This window comes from Silene latifolia, chromosome X (genome assembly GCF_048544455.1).
Source record: "Silene latifolia isolate original U9 population chromosome X, ASM4854445v1, whole genome shotgun sequence".
Classification (NCBI taxonomy): domain Eukaryota; kingdom Viridiplantae; phylum Streptophyta; class Magnoliopsida; order Caryophyllales; family Caryophyllaceae; genus Silene; species Silene latifolia.
Window position 1 is genome coordinate 17,658,071 of NC_133537.1, and position 19,864 is coordinate 17,677,934.

At 38.1% G+C, this 19,864-nt stretch overlaps 1 protein-coding gene across 1 annotated transcript; it reads right to left on the reverse strand.

The window, feature by feature from the left end:
• Positions 1–1,208: 1,208 nt before the first annotated feature.
• LOC141616956 (uncharacterized) lies at positions 1,209–18,474 on the reverse strand. The gene is made up of 7 exons (XM_074434126.1): positions 17,899–18,474; positions 17,702–17,815; positions 8,514–8,722; positions 8,227–8,409; positions 7,877–8,034; positions 7,577–7,800; positions 1,209–1,511 (listed from the first exon to the last, which is right to left on the reverse strand). Exons 1-7 carry the CDS (start codon positions 18,472–18,474, stop codon positions 1,209–1,211), a joined length of 1,767 nt encoding a protein of 588 aa, XP_074290227.1.
• Between the last annotated feature and the right edge of the window lie 1,390 nt (positions 18,475–19,864).

The following is a 19,864-nucleotide window of genomic DNA, read 5'->3' on the forward strand; positions in this document are numbered from 1 at the left end:
TTGAGTATTATACACTTTTCAATAGGATGACTCACCAGCCTATGATAACGACAGTAATTGGGATCGTTTGTCTTGTTTGCTTGCTCAGGGCGCTTGGACTCTGGCAATTGTATAACCTTCTTTTCCAAGAGGTCATCAAGCATTCCAGACAAGTCAGAATCTGGGAATGGATATTTCTTAGCCTGCAACTCTTTCAATGTAGGCTTGTCTCGTTGGTAGTTGTAAGAGAATGACTCTTTCTTCTTTTCATACTTAGGCTTTGACGAGATTTTGACAGTGCATCTTTCTTTGGTTTCGACGACCATTGTTTCCTTTGTCGACGATTTGGAGTTCTTATCAGTTTTCTTGAACTCCTTCTTTTCACTTGGCACCTTAGATGAACTTCGTCGAGCACTACCATGTTCTTTGATTGTGATCTCCATGTCATGGGCACGGGTAGCCAGGTCTTGGAAGCTCTTTGGCATGATCCCTTTCAGGATGTAAAGAATGCCCCATTTCATTCCATTGACGCACATTTCAACTGCTGACGCTTCACTTAAGCGATCCTTGCATTCCAGCTCGCCGCACGCCACTGTTGATGTAATCGACGCATGGCTCATCTTGCCATTGAGTTGTCTTTGTCAATTCGCTCATGCGATGACGACCACGCCTGGTATCGTATAATCTGTTGAGGAATTCATCTTCCGTGTGACCCGGTGTCAATTGACTCGAGTCCGGATCGTGTACCGTCGAACGCGATCCCTTTGAGCGAACGAACGAACGAACTGCTTCACCAAACGATCACCTTCTGTTCCAGCATTGTTGCATGTCTCGACGAAGTGGGCGATGTGTTGCTTTGGGTTCCCCTTCTCGTCGAACTGTTGAAATTTTGGAGGTTGATAGCCAGATGGCATGCACAGACTGTCAATCCTCTTAGTGTAAGGCTTGATGTAGCATCCACTATTTGTCGAGCTATCATCCAACTGACACTTGATCGTCTTGGCTATTAACTCCTGCAGCTTCTCTTCAGTGAAGTTGCTGATCTCATTCTTTGGCTTTTCCCCATCCTCGCCAACTTCTCTATCACTATCAACATCCCTATCGGTGTCACCATGCTCGCTCTCGGCCTTCCTGTCACGGAGTGCCACCACCTCTTTTTGGAGCTCATCAATTTTCTTGTTCTTTTCTTCATTCTCCTTCATCATCTTTTCAAGGAGATCATTCATTTTCTACATTCGATCCTCAAGAGTATCGTCACTTATCACCATGACTGAAGCGACGCTAGGCGTTGATGTTTCTTTCTTATTTGGCAACGCCTTGGATTTGCAGGGGGAAGCCTTTTTGTCAGCCTTAACACTTCTACCCTCCTCGCGTGAAGGAGATGAGGCAGCCAAGAGTGCTGTAGCGGCAGCAGCTATAGAGGCGACAGAGAACTTGCGCGGCCTAGTTGGGACATGTGCAGAGCGTAGACTGGAAGCAGCAGCATTGACAGCAGCCTTCTTCGCCATTCCTCTTGTGGAGATGCCAACTGACTGCGTAGTAGGGGAGGTAGCAAAGCAATGGGGGTACCCTGCAAGATATCTGCGTAGGTCTTCTTGGATGGACTGGAGGAGATGCTTTGTTTAGTAGACATCTTCTTGTTTTGGTAGACTTGAATAAAACAACAGTAGAGATGAGAGGTAGAGATTTTCACGTCGGGTTCACCAAAATTTGTAACAGCAAATTTGTATTGCAATAACTGAAATACAAAACAAGGAAACAATTATATTTTATTAATAAATATCAAAAGTACGTGTACAATCTCTAATGTATCCTCTGATTCTAATATGCCGTAAGGGGTACGTGTACGGGGTACACGTGAGGGGTGCGCGTGTAGACAAATTTAATTGCTCTACACGCGATGTAGATTTGATTTCTTGAGAGGGTCGCGATGACTTGAATCTCTCTTGAAGTTTTGAATTTGTGATTGAATCTTCAGCGCAGGCGGCACGATTTGATGTGCTTGTGACTGCTTGCAATGATTTTGACGGAGAGGATTTGTAGGAATTTTGTACCTTGTTCTCTCTAGCTCCTTTGCAATTATGAATTTTCAACCCTTTGAATGAATGAGGAGAGCTCTATTTATAGAGTTTCAAATCCCCTTGTTGGACTTTGATGGTCACAGGCCCATTTGTGGGTTTATTAGAAACTTGGCCCAAATTTGATTCTTTCTGAGTTTAATGATCCGAATAACTCCACTGTAATCCGAATCGACCCATATTTCATTTAATCGGGACAAAATAATTAAATTAAGTTAAAATTTGGTAGTAACTCAAAATAATTAATTTATTTTATTTACTTGGCACATTAATAAATTTTCCGTGCCTACAGAATTGACGAAATTCAAGAGCTTACGTGAGAAAAGAGCTCGATCGAGTACTTTTTGTACTCGATCGAGTGAAAAATTGGTCGACCGAATGCTTTTTCCAGTCGACCGAGTAAAGAAATAAAGGGGACTTCTCGATCGAGTAACTGGATCATCAAAAGTCCTCGATCGAGTAGTTTAAAACCACTCGATCGAGTGGATTTGCAAAGGGACGCAGGGAGTTGTTTCTTAAACTCGATTCCTTTGATTTCTAATTCATTTTTCACCTAATTGTTTCGTCTAACCCCTATTTGCGATCAAACACTCCCCCAAATCCCCATATTTTCTTGCCCAATCTCCAAATCCGCCACCTACAATCTGTTGCCTGCTTATTAATCTTTCAAAGCCCCCTAATTTCCCTTTAATTTGTGCTCTTTTTCACGGTTTTTAACGCGGGTTAGGGTTTGCGGTTTTGAGATTCAAAAATCGCTTGTTTTGCTTGTTCTTTGAAGATTAATTGCATATTGTAGGTTCATTCCCATCAAGTAAGTGATTTCTACACCCTCTTTGCATTTTAATTTCGATTATTTTGAATTTCATGAGGTAAAATTGAAATTAGGGTTCGAAAATCCATTGTTGGTCGAATTTTCGACTTTAACTGTCTTTAGTTGCCCTTAATTGTCTTACTTGATGATATACCCGCATTCCTCGTTGTTGTTGCATGATCAATTCGAATTTTGCGCGAGATTTTCGCGATTAGGGTTGTTTTAGTCCAATTTTTCGACTGTCAGACGGGTTATATGCGTTCATGACTGAATTAATCTCAGTTGTTGTTAATTGCTGCTGTCACTACCTGCTATCCCGTTCCCTATCACCATTTACATGCTGTAATTCGAAAGTTTAGAGGAATGTTGGGAATTTTAGGGGCTGAAGTCGAAATTTTCGACTGGTAGGGGATTCGCATCTTTGTTTTCTTTGGTTTTTCATCTTTGTTTCGCCCTTTGTTAGTTGCTTATCTTATCAGTCCCTTGTCCCTTATTACAGGATGGAGTCTAGTACTTTGCCTTCTACCAGTACCGCTTCTAGCCCGTCCTTGAGTGAGACAGTGGCCCCTGCTGTTGCCACTGTCTCCACTTTAGTGAGTACCGCAGCCCCAGTGTTCCTAGTTTCAGCTGCAGGTACAGTTTTTGCTCCAGCTAGCTCTGCTGCTAGCTCAGTTCAGGCTTCCACTTCCTCTACGGTCACCACCATTGCTAGCACTGCTGCTAGTCTCTCTTCAGTGGTGGCCACAACAGCCACTCCTTCTACACCAGCCATTGTTTTCACGTCTGTGGTGCACTCGCCAGCAGTCGCAGCTGCCTTTAGAGTAGCCCTGGTACCTCACACCATCACTGCACGGGCTTCTGCTTTGAGTTCCAGAGGCCGAGGTCGTAGACAGTCTCGAGCTACGCCAGCTCCTTTTACCTCTACTTCCGCTCCTAGCACTTCTACAGCTGTTGTTCCTTCTACTTCTGGCACGGTCACGGTTCGAGGGGACGCTTCCCTCGACCCTCACCCAGACTACCCGCAGGTAATTTTTTTTAACGCTTAACTTCGTAATAAATTTTATAACCTGTTGCGCTGTGTGTTTATACCTTCCCGATTTCTAGAGAAATCGGCACTTGTGAGACTCGGTATTTACGAGTCGGTTTGTGACTTACTACGAGGAACGGGGATGGCCGGACTCATCACTATGAGCGGTCGTACCTTTTTAGAGCCGAGCCTTGAGTTTCTCAGCTCCTTTACCTTCTCCTCAGGGGCACACGATGCTGACCCCACTAGTTCTTCCGTGTCCTTCTGGTTGTTTAACCGGACTTTTCCGATGACCTTAGGGGAGTTTGGTAGGTTACTTGGCCTTACCTCCACGGGCGCGACTGCAGCCCCTAGGAGGGTCTTCCGTCAGCTTTAGAGGACCCTGGCCCAGACTACTTTTAGGGAGCGAAAGCTCCAACAGGTCCACCTTCCCCCTGTCCGTTGTTTCCTTAGACTGATGGGGAGCACTATCTTCGGCCGAAAGGAGCCGAACAACATCACAAACACCGAGCTCTCCATCCCAGGCGGTTACTCGAACATCGTTGTGAGGGTCCTTTTACCCTCAACATAGCTTACTTGACCGCCCAGTACCTTCAAATCCAGGGGAAGAAGGAGACGGGAACCATTGCCTGCGGTGGCATAGCCACCATTCTTGCCCGTGACCTTTTCCCCGTTTGGCCTCGTGACCTGCAGTACCTCGAGGGAGAGAGGCTACTGAGTCTGGACGCCATGCTTTCTCAGCATTGGCTGACCCCAGACTACCAGACATGGAAGATAGACGGCTCCTTGTCTATTGACTTACCTTGTGACACTCTCCCCCGTCTAGAGCCCTTGCCCACTGTTGCTAGTGGCGCCCGTCTGCCACCAATGCCTGAACTTCACCTTCCACTTCGACCTCGACCACCTCCTGCTGCACCCGCCGCCAAGAAGCGGCGCCTTGAGACTAGAGAGAGGTCCACACCTTCAGGGAGTGCTCAGCCTTCCACGGCTACTCCCATCCCGACCCCTACTCCCACTACCACTCCTACTCCCACTCCCACTGACCAGACACAGACTCAGCCGGACCTACCGGCTACTTTCATACCACCTCCTCCCTTTGTGGCGCCCGCGGTCCTGGACCAAAGAGGCGCCGTTTACGGTTTGTTGCTTGAGGTTTCAAAGCGTCAGGCTCATATGGAGAGGGATTTGGCTCTTGTCTTACACCCTCTGTACGAGTACCACTTGCGGCGACACCGTCCGATCCCAGAGGGTTGGCCACACCCTTCCTTCTTCCGGTACCCAGCTGAGGGGTACCCGGAGTCTGCTGACGAGGAGGAGGACGAGGACCCTGAGGTGGCAGTGGAGAGAGCTCGCACTGAGGAGCAGAGGAGGAGAGAGATCTGGAGTTCAGGGTGGAGGACATCCGTGACAGCGACGGTGACGACGACGACGAGTAGCTACTGGTCTACTAACTTCCCCAGTTTTCTGGCTGGTTTGGGGAAGTTCGTATTTCGTATGTATTTCTTACTCTTTTATTTTTGTCTCCTTTTTATTTATTGCTTTTATTTATAGGTTGTATATTCCCGTTCCCCTGTATATATCTGCTGGTGTATGCTGGAGGACAACGAGGGCGTTGTCCGTTTTGGTTTGGGGAGGGTATTGCATCCTTTTGAGTCTGCATTTGCATTTGTTTCTGCATTCACGTTTATTTTTCAGCTTTGCATTATTGTTTATTTCATCAAAGAATCAAAAATCCAAAAAAATTAGAAAAATTTCAAAAATTCAAAAAAAAAAAATTCACGTTTATTTTTGCATTAGTACTTGAATTGTCTTTCATTTTTGTTGCATGCATGCTATGTAGGTCGAAGTTAGGTGAGTGACTGTCTTTTCTTCTCTCTTTTACATATAACATTCACCCTTTGCTTCATGAGAGAAGAGTGACCACGAGAGAGTCCGATTTTGTTGGTCTTGCAAGGTCGATAAGTTGGCTATATTTCTGAACAGCTTATAATTCGTTTGCGTATTGACTGCTTAGCTTTAACTGTTAGTTTTTATTGCATTAAATTGGTTCAAGTAGACAAGTTAAGCTAGCTCTGAGTTATCATTTCCGTTCAATTAGTTGCATTTTAGTTTACTCGAGGACGAGTAAAGGTTCGGTTTGGGGAGATTTGATACGTGCTTTTTATATAGTCTTTTTAGCCTATTTCAACACGTATTTCTATGCTTTTTTATACTGTTTTTATAGTATTTTGCCCCGAATTGGCTACTTTGGTTCGTTTTGTCCATTTTGTAGAAATGAACGCGAAAGTAGTGGAATCGTACTCTTTTTCGTCCTTTTTGCATGCATTTAGAGGAGACGGGATTTTTCCAGAGTGAGATACTACGTTTGGAAGCGTCAAGGCATGCATTACCAGGCAGTCGGTGACGGACTTGAGCTGAAATGAAGATAAAGGAATCGATCGAGCAGTTTTACCACTCGATCGAGTGGTTTCTACGTCCCAGGATGGTCGATCGAGTAGAATTCTACTCGATCCTTAAGCTGCAGAAAGACGAGTTACTCGATCGAGTAACTTTCTACTCGATCGAGTAGATTTGCTGAGGTGTTTGCTCGATCGAGTGGTTTCATTCCACTCGATCGAGTGGTTTCGCTGTTATGGGCTTTTATTTAGCCCGTGTTATGTTTTATTTCGTTAAACTTAATTTTTTTCTATTTAAGCAAGCTTGAGTTAGGTCAGTAGCAGGAGGTTTTACTCACTACTTAGCTTTTATCAACTTTACTGCGTTAAACATTCTTCGTCACTGTAACTTTACCTTTGGGGTTATTATTGCTCGGATTCGATTGTTCTTTACGCCGGATTCGCTTGATTGTAATTCCTTTCTCTTCTCTTAATAATAATTAATCTTTTGTTGCTTTAATTCTTCGTTTCGTTACATTTATTTCTCTGCCCTAATTTACTCTTTATGCAATTTGTTTGCTATTTCATAATGTTTATTTCTTTGGAAATTTATCTCATTGTTAGTTTAATTAGCGACATGAGTAGCTAAACCCCTTCATGTTGGGATTAGGGGATCTGCGGTAGGAATGTGACGATGTAGTAAATGAATTAGATGAATTAATTATGAGATTCTGTCACCATAGCAATTTAACTGTATTTATCGACTTAGTTGAGTGCACGCTTATGAGTTATCCTTTAATCTGGCTAAAATTAATCCTAGATCGAAAGATTGGACTAAATAGGCCTGCTATGAACAGTAGACTACCCTGACGAGAATGAAAGTTAAGTTAGTGGTATTTTAGGATAGAAAGTGGACCGAAAGGACCTTTCAACATCCGTCTTACATTAATTAAATCGAGTCATTTACGGTGAGTCAACGGATTAGTAGTGAACCGAAATCCTGACATATCCCTCTCTATCTGATAGTTTTATCCTTATTTCTTGCTTTTACTGCTCTTACCTCTATTTCTCTTCCTTTCAACTTCATAGTTTAGAAAACAATTCAAACAACCCCCCCATTTGTTACTAAATAGACGGACTTCTACAGATATCTTGCCACCCTGTGGAGATCGACCTGACTTCCCTAGCTATATAGTTAGTTTAGTTAGTTTATTTTTGACAGGTACACGACAGACGTGTCAGCTGCAATATTCCATCTCTTCAAGTCACATACCCCTAAACCTCGTTTGTTTTTTGGTAAACAAACCTTATCCCAGGCAACAAGTGCAGGGGACTCAGTAGAGGTTTCACCTTTCCACAAAAAGCTCTTACAAGTGCTCTCAATCTTTGCCATAATGCAGGTAGGAATAATGTAAATCCGTGCCAAGTGGCTATGTAACGTGCTAAGAACACTCTTAATCAACACCAACCTACCAACATAAGAGAGCTTTTTAGCCCCCAGAGCTCTGATTCTATCAACAATTCGTTCCACTAAGATGTTACAGTCCAGTACAAAGAGTTTTTTTTGCTGCTATAGGTACTCCTAGATATTTAAAAGGAAGCTTACCAATTTTCAACCCACTCAACTGAGCAAACTTCTCTAGTAACTCCCTAGGCAAACCATTCCCATAGATGTTAGACTTGTGTTTATTCATTTGGAGACCTGATGCAGCAGAGAAGGTATTTAAAGCACTCATAATCACAGTCATAGAATCCCAGTCACCTCTGCAGAAAACCAGTAAGTCATCTGCAAAACATAGGTGGGTGAAATTGATCTTTCTGCATAAAGGGCGATGCTTAAAACCAGGGATATCCTTGACTCTATTTAAGACCCTAGTGAGATACTCCATGCAAACAGTGAACAACAAAGGGGAAAGGGGATCCCCTTATCTTAACCCCCTTCTCCCTTTGAAGTACCTAAACTGTTCACCATTGAGGGATAAAGAAAAGTGAGGGGTAGTCACACACTCCATCAGCATATTGAGAAAATGAGTAGGAAAGTTTAGAGCTTTAAGCATATCCTCCAAGAAACTCCATTCAATAGAGTCATATGCCTTTTGCAAATCCAATTTCATAATCACTCTGGGAGAGCAGTGCTTCCTGTTATAGAGCTTAGTGATATCTTGACAAATCAAGATATTTTCAACAATATCTCGATCTTTAATGAATGCACTCTGGGTAGGACTGATAATTGCAGGCAACACCTCACTAAGTCTGTTGCATAGAATCTTTGCAATACATTTGTAAATTGTGTGCAACAAGCTATAGGTATAAACTGATTAACATTCTTAGGCATATCAACCTTTGGAATAAGAGTAAGGGTGGTGTTATTTATCTGCTTAAGCAGCTTGCCAGAGGAGAAGAAGTCCTGAACAGCAGCTACCACATCAGCTCCAATAACCCCCCCATGTATCTTTAAAGAATTGTGAGTTAAACCCATCAGGTCCAGGAGACTTGTTGCTAAGAGTGGAAAAAATTACTTGTCTGACTTCCTCCCCAGTCACAGGTCTAGCAAGGCATCTATGACGCTCCACAGTCAAGATGTTACCTTTGTTGGAATATGTGTCCTCCGACAATAATGCGATCACAACTGTTGATCATGATGATCACATGTTTAAGTCTCATTTTAAAGAATACAATTGGGAAGTAATATTTTACTGTCAACTGGTCCACACATATCGGTAATGATTGGTCGACTAGAGTTTGACATTCTTGTCGTGAGACGGTGGTGACCAGTTGATCCCCTTAGGTCATACCTAAAGGGTAACACTCTTAATTGATCATTTAATTGATCGTATGACGATACGGGTCAATTAAATTTCTTAAAAATTGACGGACGATTTTGGAAGTAAAATTTACGTATCTCATTATAATCTGATTAAATAAGATACGGTCTAAGTAATCGAATTGTTTCATTACTTAGTTGAAATTATTGTTTAAGGAAACAATTGCATTAATGAATAAATTATTATAAATACAAATTATTGTGATTTATAATTTGTAAAATATTTTGGTACAAGTAATTATGAATTACTAAGTCGGTTTTTGTATATGGCGTATTTTTATTAATACGTTGATTTTTAATATGTTAAAAATACATAACAATTTTATGTGACATGTGACATGTGACATATGACAAATTGACAAATTGACAAAGATAAAATGGAGTCCATTTTATCCATGTATGCCGAAATTAAGGGAGGATTAGGCAAATATTGTGTTGATTATGTTAGTGGTAAACATAATCATTTCCTACTAAACTAGCCATGCAAAACCTAGTGGTCATTGTGAAGACAAACTTGTGCATGCATTGGCTCCCTCTTCTTCCCCTCTTCCATCCAGTTTTTGAGAAGAAAAACACTTTGGTTTTTTCTTCTTATTTTACCTAATATACACTACAAAATACATTAGTGTGATATTCATTCATTCATCCATCAAAAATAAGATTTTTAGAGAGATAAAAAGCTTCCTTTTTCTTCCTCCTCTCAACCGAAATTTAGAGAGACAAAATAATACTTTTTGGGTCAATTTTTATGCAAAATTAGTATTATTCTAGTAATAATAATATTAATTTTATTAAGGTTGTTATCTTGGGTATAATACTTTTGGGAGGGATTCTCTTCTTGAATCCTAGTTCATCCATTAAGGAGAGCTCAAGAACAAGAGAGTAGGAGAACTCTGTTGTGCCCTTAAGATCCGAAAAAGCAATGTAAGATGATGATTTCTTCTTTAATTACATTTTTGTTTGCATGTATAAGATCACCATTTAATTTTATGACTAAATTAAAATCACTACATAATATGAATATGTTGAGTATAGAGATTTTTTTTTTCTAACAAGCGGTATCAAGAGCCTTGGTTGTTTGCATGCAAATCGGTTATAGTTTTTCCGAGTTATACGATTAACATATAAAACTTGTAAATTTGTGTTATTATGAAATATCACGAAATAATTTTATGCATGTTAAGTTTCTGGTCCTAAAATATTTTTAGGATATTTTGGTTATTTTATGGATTTTTATTGTTCACCTTATAATGTAATGGCATTAAAAATGTGATTTTATGATTAAAATGTCATTTTCGGACTAAAATTAGCTAAACTTCGAATTTTCCAGTGATTTTTGGATATGTTATCAAATGTATTATTTTTAGATGACCTGTAAATTTTCATAATTTTTGGAGTTCTTATGCTCGAAAAATGGATTTTTCATTTTTAAAATCGGATTTAGATGAAAAATAGGTTAATATGAGATAAATTTCGAATATGGTCATAGAAATTTAGTATGTTGTCACATGCAATTTTACAAGATGTGTGTAAAATAATAGGCTATATTGAAGTCTTTATGCATGATTTAAGGATTTTTGATGAAAAATAGCATAAATAGTGACTTAATTAGTAAATAATTGCTAAAACATACTCCATGACTAAGGAAAAACGTCACATATTGCATTTTATTATCTTTTTGAAATCTAAAATTGAAAAGTTGATGAATATAATTTTTCTCATGTTTTTATGATTTTTATTGATAAATCCGATAAACCGTAACATAGTTTTTCCGATAATTTTACGAAATTTTAACCTAAGTTTTTTGAACATTATGAGTGTCATGGTATTTTTCCAGAATGTTCATAAGTTTAAATTTTGAATTTTGAATTTATTTGGAATTTTTGTGATTTATTTGAAGTTTATAGCATTTTATTATAATTTTAAGTCCATTAATGAACAATTTTAAGAAATATGAGTTAATTATAGTCAAGTAATTAGTGAAGACTAATTTTGAGTCCTAAGAGGTTAGGGTTATTAACTTGTGCATAAATATGAATTTATGTAATTTTTGTGATTATAAAACGTTGAATCACGCAAATCCGTAAAAATCGTATAATATACGATATTGGCTCCTTAAAGGCGATTTAGCTTAAAATTGGGCATGTTCATACATATTATAATGCTGCATTTTTTTTTATGATTGTCAGAATTTTATTTTATGTAATTTTTGAATTATGTAATTTTACTTAGTATGGCCTTAGTTTTTTAATTGGTATTACCCGAAATGTATGGGAATATCGATTCGGTTGTAATTTATTGTGATCTCGTATCACCGTTTTGTAATTTAATAGATTTATTTTATTTTTAATTACAAATGTATAATAGGAAATTATGTAATTTGTTATGTAATTTATTTATTCTGGAGTTCCTTGAAGACGGTGTCACATAAGATGGCGATACATAAAGACGGTGTTACCTCGAGATGCGTGTCACAACCGAAGTTCAAGGGACCAATGGAGTTGGTTTCCGAATATGTAATAGTTAATTAGATTTTCTATTTTAGGAAGGCCATACTAGGATTTATTTTTATGTTTTGCATTTTATTTATATGTTGCATGCATCGCTAAATCGCCAGAACTAAAACATGCATTATCATTTAATCGAGTATATCGACCGTGTCAATTAGAATTATCGTAGTTCACCGCTTTAGTTCACTTAAAACTTGATAGATAATAAACTGACATGACCTCTCGCTAAAACAATCAATTGAGACATAGCCTTACCAAATAGTAGAAACCATGAAAACCTATTTCGCGAGGGAGTGCACTCGGCCCTACCGGGGTACAAACCTTGTTACGTAGGGGACGTGGGTGATAAATGTCTATCCACCGAATTCATATTAATGAGGGGTATTTCGGCACACCGTGCCCTAAGTTGATATGGGTTTGGATTATGGACACATTTATTCGAAATTTGGGTTGTACTCAACGAAAGTATTCACGACGATTTTCGGATGTGTTTCGGGCTAGAGATAAATATTAATGTAAATTTTATCGACCAAGAGTTCTAAAAGTAGAATCGATTAAAAGGTTAGTCCACCGAGTTATGTTAACAAAGGGTATTTCGGCACACCGTGCCCTAAGTTAATATGAATTTGGGTCTTGGAATCATTTATCTAGTTGGGTAGAGGTCACTAGAAAAATGCAATAAAACTTGTTTAAAATTTTTTTTACGAGTATTATTATTATCAAAACGACATATCTTTTATTCCTTCTATATTTTGTTTTGTAGACCGATCTTATTTCTCATAACAAATGGCAAATCCAAACCCAACGCCATGCCTCTCACTAATACTTCATGGCTCCGATCCTTTATGGATCGATGTAAACTTGAAAAGAATGGGTCAAATTTCTCCGATTGGGATGCCCAACTCAAACTAGCCGCCCAAGGTAACGACAAGCTTCGTTACCTTACCGAGGCCTCTCCACCCAAACCTAATACTAGGTCGACCGCCGCCACAAGGGAAGCATATGAGGCTTACCATAAGGAGTCCGCCGCAATGAAAAATGTGTTGATCTTTGCGATGGAGGCGGATCTCCAAAGGAGAGCCTTTAAGATGGGCACCGCAAATGAGATTTACTCCAAGCTTGTGACAATGTTTTCACAAACTCCGTGGATAGTCCAATATGAGGCGGCCGCGGCATTCTTTGATCTCGACTTCAAAGAGGGCCAAAAGGTTAGCCCTCATGTGCTCAAATTAATGGAGCTAGTCGAGACCTTGAAAATTCAAAAGGTTGAAATCCCCAAAGAACTCATTGTAGATAAGATTCTACACTCCTTATCCAAAGTCAAGGCATATGTTCAATTCCGGGTGAATTTTAACATGCAAGACAAGGATGTGTCTCTTGAAGAATTGCACAAGTTACTTGTGCAAGCTCAAAGGGACATGGGGTTAAATGTGAACCCACCCAAGGATGTGCTTAACATTAGCACCAAAAGCAAGGGGAAGTTCAAGAAGAATGGGAGGAAGGGTAAGAAACAAGCTCCCACTTTCACCAAAGCTAAGACTTATGAAGCTAGCACTTTAAAAATCAAGAAGGGTCCTCTTGATAAATGCCATTATTGTAATGGTGTTGGACATTGGAAAAGAAATTGTTCCAAATACCTTGGTGATATTAAGGCTGGAAAGATTACTCCAGTAGGTAAATGACTATCCTTTCTTTTATGTTTCTATTTCAACTATGGTATTGTGATACAAAGTTGTGATAATGTATCTCCCTTTTTATTGTAAATAGGGCCTCCACCAAGCAAAGACAAGGGAAAAGAAAAGCAAGCTTGAGATACCATCAAGAAGCTAGAAATAGCTTTCATGGAGCTTCGCTTTTTATTGTCTTATTTTAATTATGTTTTGGATTTTAGAACCTTTTAATTTCCGTGTTCGACATGGAAATGTATTTTGGATAATTGGTTGTATTTTGGATAATGGTGGCTTGGTTTGCAACCCAAGTCACCCGTTTTATCGTTTTATCCTTGTTCTAAAATTCGTCTTTACATGCTTGCTCATAGAAACATATGATTATTCACTTAAAGTGATCTAATAGACAATTATAATGATGGGATTCATTATATGTCCACATGCTTAAGGCTTGTGTATGATCATTTACAAAGTGTCATTGAGTTTATGAACTCTCTTAAAGGAATGTCAATCAACCAAGTACACTTACAAAATCTAAAACAATTAGTCAAACCATGAGATAGTTCTCCTTATAAAATCATTATTTGTGTCTCATATGCTATATTTGAATCTCTAGTGTATTTATTCTAAAGATAGAGTGAGAGAAAAATGAGGACACAAACCACTACACATATTTGTGTACTTGTGTAAATGAGATCTATGCAAGGGAGAATGATTTAAATAAAGGTATATCTATTTATATAGTATGCCCAATAGATGAGATCTTGGTCTCGAATAAATCTACATGATCTCAAGAGACCAAGTGAAATAATCAAAAGAATATTTTCTCAAGATAACTACACGAGGAGACCAAACGAAAGTTTTGGAAGAAAATGACTAATGTAAACTCTTAACGAGAATTTTGACTAGTTTATGATAAATTTTGACCAATAGTTTCAACCTTGATATTTACTTAAGAGCCTAAATGAATCAAAGTAACATCCTAGAAAATAAACAAGATTTATGACTAGAGGTTGCAAGGATTGATATACCGATATCATCAATCGCTAAGTTTTAACCACGCTAATGTCATTACTTAACCTCATTATGAAAATGAAATGGTTAAACCTCCTTCCAAAAGGGTATTTCGAAGGACGTGTTTTAGATATTATTTATATTTGAATAATGACATTGCTACATATCATTATGATATGAATAAGTTAGAGATTAAAATCTCTTTCCATAAGGTTAAGATGAGACCACTTCAAAATAGGTATTTTGAAAGGATATGATGGGAAGATATATGGTTTTACCTTAATAACTTAGCAATGCAATATATATTCCAATTCTTGAAATGCTTCGATTGAGTAGTCAATTTCAAAACATGTGGAATTGAGTGGGAGTTGGAAATTATCGTGTGAAGACATGGGATTTAGTGGGGGCAATCATCTTGTAAAAGTTTATAACTCATCACTCATTGAAGAATGACGAGCTAATACCTTCCTTCACAAAGGAGTATTTGAGTTTTCAATTCTGGATGAAGATGGACTATGATGAATCCAATCACATCATGAGATGTTGGATAAGTATTGAGACATACACATCAAATCAACTAGAAACGTAGGTTATTCATGTAAATGAAAACGGAATTGCCATTAGCAGTCATGGTCGTTCCTTGAACCTAAGAATGGTTGATCTCATGATTATTAGTTACTAATGTTTCCGCCATTAGAATAATCATGCCCATGTCCAACTATAATTCATATGCATAAAAGCATGATGAATCCTTGGCGAGCCATACAAGAAACGTCATGAATTCACGAGGAGAATTTGATAAGCGATTTCAGTGTTTGACAAGAAGACTCTGTTGTGTGTCAAGAGGTTGCACATATTGCAGTTCGAACACATGTAAGGATTTATGAAAATCCTAAGCTTTTCAAGCTAAAAGGAGAAATAGGAAGTTTGGAAAGATACTCAGTTGAATAAGAAGTTACTCAAAATTATTTTTCCTAATATGTTAGGACTTGTGAGAAGTGCTAGGCTAATCATCTTGACAATTGTTGCAAGATTCTACAAAACATATACCGAGTGCATTGTGTGTGGGTAGAATACTTGATCAGTACAAGTTATATCATTCACCACAAATTCGTTGTTATGTGATAATCGACAAAGAAGTTCTTTCAAGAAAAGAGCCGAAACCGAGGTTGTGAACCTAGATTTGTACTTGGTAAGGTTCATGCTATGAGAAGATAACATGAACGTAAAGGAAAATCCGATTATAAGAAGTTTGAACTCATGGACACGTGGCATGTTAAACTTCTATTGCAATCAAACAAGTGTTTACACACTTACGATATGCATCACAAGGTTGTAATATAGTATTGACCACCCGAGTGTGATGTCGACATTTGTCGTTTGAGTTGTTATTAACTCACCTTATACTTTGTTATATCCAAACGGGTTGTAGAGACAATTGAACCCCGTTAAAGTGAACACGGATTAGCATTGTATTTGCCCATAGTTACTTACATGAGGTGACGTCTCGAAGTGACTAGAATGTGATGCGATTGATGGCAAGTTCAAGTGCCATAGAGTCATATGAGAATGACTAATCGATCACATAGGCAGACTGTTAGGAACATTATGTCGGGCCTTATGACCGCTTATAGAGTTCTGGCAAATTTATATGGCCTAGTCGTGGCGAGAGCTACTATAGTATTCTAATGAGTCGATTCTTTTGACTTAAGACTATTCGCCTAAGATGGCACAGTTTCAGATTAACTTTGATTTGTGTTACTACGACCTTCGTAAATGGGGTCAAATGGGCACATTTTGGGTTATGATGGCTGTGGCTAGTCGAAGGGAATGAGTGCGATAGGAATTGTCCACCCCTAGTCAGGGTTATAACAATATCTCAGGGCCACTCGAGGAGTAATGAACTGGAAATGCGTGGCCACGCTCGGAATGTATCCATGGTGGATAAATCCGGTCAATCAGTTATTCTCCAGATCGAGGAAACCACTCTCGATATGATCACTTGCAAGTACGACCTGAAAGACACCTTGCATTGAGTGGGAGATAGTAATAGGACAAGAGAATTGGTGACGCACACTTGTCGATGACAAGTGGGAGATTGTTGGAATATGTGTCCTCCGACAATAATGCGATCACAACTGTTGATCATGATGATCACATGTTTAAGTCTCATTTTAAAGAATACAATTGGGAAGTAATATTTTACTGTCAACTGGTCCACACATATCGGTAATGATTGGCTGACTAGAGTTTGACATTACTGTCGTGAGACGGTGGTGACCAGTTGATCCCCTTAGGTCATACCTAAAGGGTAACACTCTTAATTGATCATTTAATTGATCGTATGACGATACGGGTCAATTAAATTTCTTAAAAATTGACGGACGATTTTGGAAGTAAAATTTACGTATCTCATTATAATCTGATTAAATAAGATACGGTCTAAGTAATCGAATTGTTTCATTACTTAGATGAAATTATTGTTTAAGGAATCAATTGCATTTGAATGAATAAATTATTATAAATACAAGTTATTGTGATTTATAATTTGTAAAATATTTTGGTATAAGTAATTATGAATTACTAAGTCGGTTTTTGTATATGACGTATTTTTATTAATACGTTGATTTTTAATATGTTAAAAATACATAACAATTTTATGTGACATGTGACATGTGACATATGACAAATTGACAAATTGACAAAGATAAAATGGAGTCCATTTTATCCATGTATGCCGAAATTAAAGGAGGATTAGGCAAATATTGTGTTGATTATGTTAGTGGTAAACATAATCATTTCCTACTAAACTAGCCATGCAAAACCTAGTGGTCATTGTTAGGCAAACTTGTGCATGCATTGGCTCCCTCTTCTTCCCCTCTTCCACCCGGTTTTTGAGAAGAAAAACACTTTGGTTTTTTCTTCTTATTTTACCTAATATACACTACAAAATACATTAGTGTGATATTCATTCATTCATCCATCAAAAATAAGATTTTTAGAGAGATAAAAAGCTTCCTTTTTCTTCCTCCTCTCAACCGAAATTTAGAGAGACAAAATAATATTTTTTGGGTCATTTTTTATGCAAAATTAGTATTATTCTAGTAATAATAATATTAATTTTATTAAGGTTGTTATCTTGGGTATAATACTTTTGGGAGGGATTCTCTTCTTGAATCCTAATTCATCCATTAAGGAGAGCTCAAGAACAAGAGAGTAGGACAACTCTCTTGTGCCCTTAAGATCCGAAAACGCAATGTAAGATGATGATTTCTTCTTTAATTACATTTTTGTTTGCATGCATAAGATCACCATTTAATTTTATGACTAAATTAAAATCACTACATAATATGAATATGTCGAGTATAGAGATATTTTTTTTTCTAACAACCTTGCCTCACAGTGGGATAATGCACCTTCTTCACTGAACTATTAATGCCCAAAAGATTAATATAGTATCTTTCAAAAGCATCATTAATATCCTGGAGTTGATTAAGAGTATTCCCATGCTCATCCTCAATTTGAACCACCTTATTTGCCATTCTACGTTTCTTAATAGCAGAGTGAAAGAAAGTTGTGTTTTCATCACCCTCCTCAAGCCAACTAACTTTACCTTTTTGAGCCAAGTAAAGATACATGGCTTCATCCAGGACTTTGAAACCAGTAGCGCAGCAGATTTCTCTGCTTCAATCAACTCAGCATCATGAGGAGAAGCCTGCAATTCCTTCTGAATATTCTGAAGGGTCATCTGCAATATATGTGCATTTTTCTCCACATCATGAAAATTATCTCTATTTAAAGCTTTGAGATCCTTCTTCATAGCCTTCATTCTAGTAACCAACTTATACATATGAGTGTCATACATTGACACATTCCAGTGTTGGTTAACAATTTCCAAAAAACCAGGAGCTTTAGCCCACATGTTAAAGTATCTAAATGGCACATTCCTAACCCTGTCATTACTATCCAGTTGAATCACACAAGGACAATGATCATAAATGATTTCAGGAAGAAAATTTGCAAAAGACCCAGGATGCATATTTAACCAAACATCATTAATTAGAACTCTATCAATTCTGCTGTAAACCCTTGTCTGCATCTCCTGCTTATTGCTCCAGGTGAAAAAAGACCCAACAGCTTTAAGATCAGTAAGTCCACAATTCAGTACACAGTTTTGAAAAGGAACCATTTCTGTATTAGTAATATGAGCACCTATCCGTTCATTACAATGCAACATATTGTTGAAGTGACCTCCCACCAATCAAGCCCCAGGAGTGACTTTAGAGTAACTCTCCAATGTTTTCCATAGAACTTTCCTTTCTACTGCTTTATTAAAACCATAAACAAACGTAACCCAGTAATACAAGTGCCTTCCTCTGTCTAAAACTTTCAAGTGAATGGTCTGAGCTGATATATGTTGTATGTCAATACTGATAACTTGAGGATTCCAGAGAATCCATAATCTACCACCTTTGTGACATTGGTGATTAGTGCAAAAAGCCCAACTATTAGTAATAAAATTACTTACTTTATGCAATTTATTCTTCTTAACCCTAGTTTCAATCAAACCAAACAAGTCTATTTTATTTAGATGCAGGAATCTTCTAATATCCAGCTGTTTATTCACCTTATTGAGACCACGAACATTCCAAAAACCCAGTCTAACTATTATCACAATCTGTCCCTAGTGCACTTCCCTTATCCTGATTAAGCTCAACAGTTTCCCTTCCTTTCCTCAGTGACAGCTTGACAGCCTCAACATAAGAATGTCCTCCTGGTGTAATTGGTGGATGATGAGTATCTTGCCTGCTCAACCTTGATGCAGTCTGAGCAAGGGAAATACCTCTCCTATCCCCAATCACTCCAACCTTAGGTGTAGCCTGTGTAACAGCCACAGGAACTGAAGTCTTCTTCCTCCAAACTTGAGTAACCTTCTGTGTAATGGGTTTCTTCCTACACTGCCCAGTAGCATGCCCAATTCCACGACAGGTGTTGCAAGTTATAGGAAGCCAATCATACTGGTTTGATGCTACAATGACTCTATCTCTCAACATTATTTGATGCTAGTCGTCATATTATAATCATCTTATGTATCGAATACCATGATGAAAACCTCCACTGGTTTCTAATATTGACGAAGTAGTACTAGCAAAATTTATGTTAAACAAATAAACATTTAAAGAAGAAGGTCTCATTAGATGTCCCACAACTAACTTGTTGATTCTTCAATAATTTGGGGTAGTTTCCTTTCTAGCATCCAACAATTAAGACAATGGAAACTTTATCGGTCGGGATTGATAGATTTAGTATCGTTATTCTCAATAACTTTACTTTTAACATTACCTTGTATCAATTCCATTCTAATTTTACTTCTTTGAACCTCGTCCTTTTCTTAACGGTTTAAGAGAATGCTCCCACTAATTTCAATGAGTCTTTGCTTAAAGAAGCAAAATTGAATTTCATGAAGACTACTCTTCAATTCATTCGTTTAGTTTTAAAACTTTCATTGAAGTGGTTGCGGTATTTTGGTCAATTTTGATTTCCTACAAATCTAGTTACCAAAATGATTTAACGTTTCA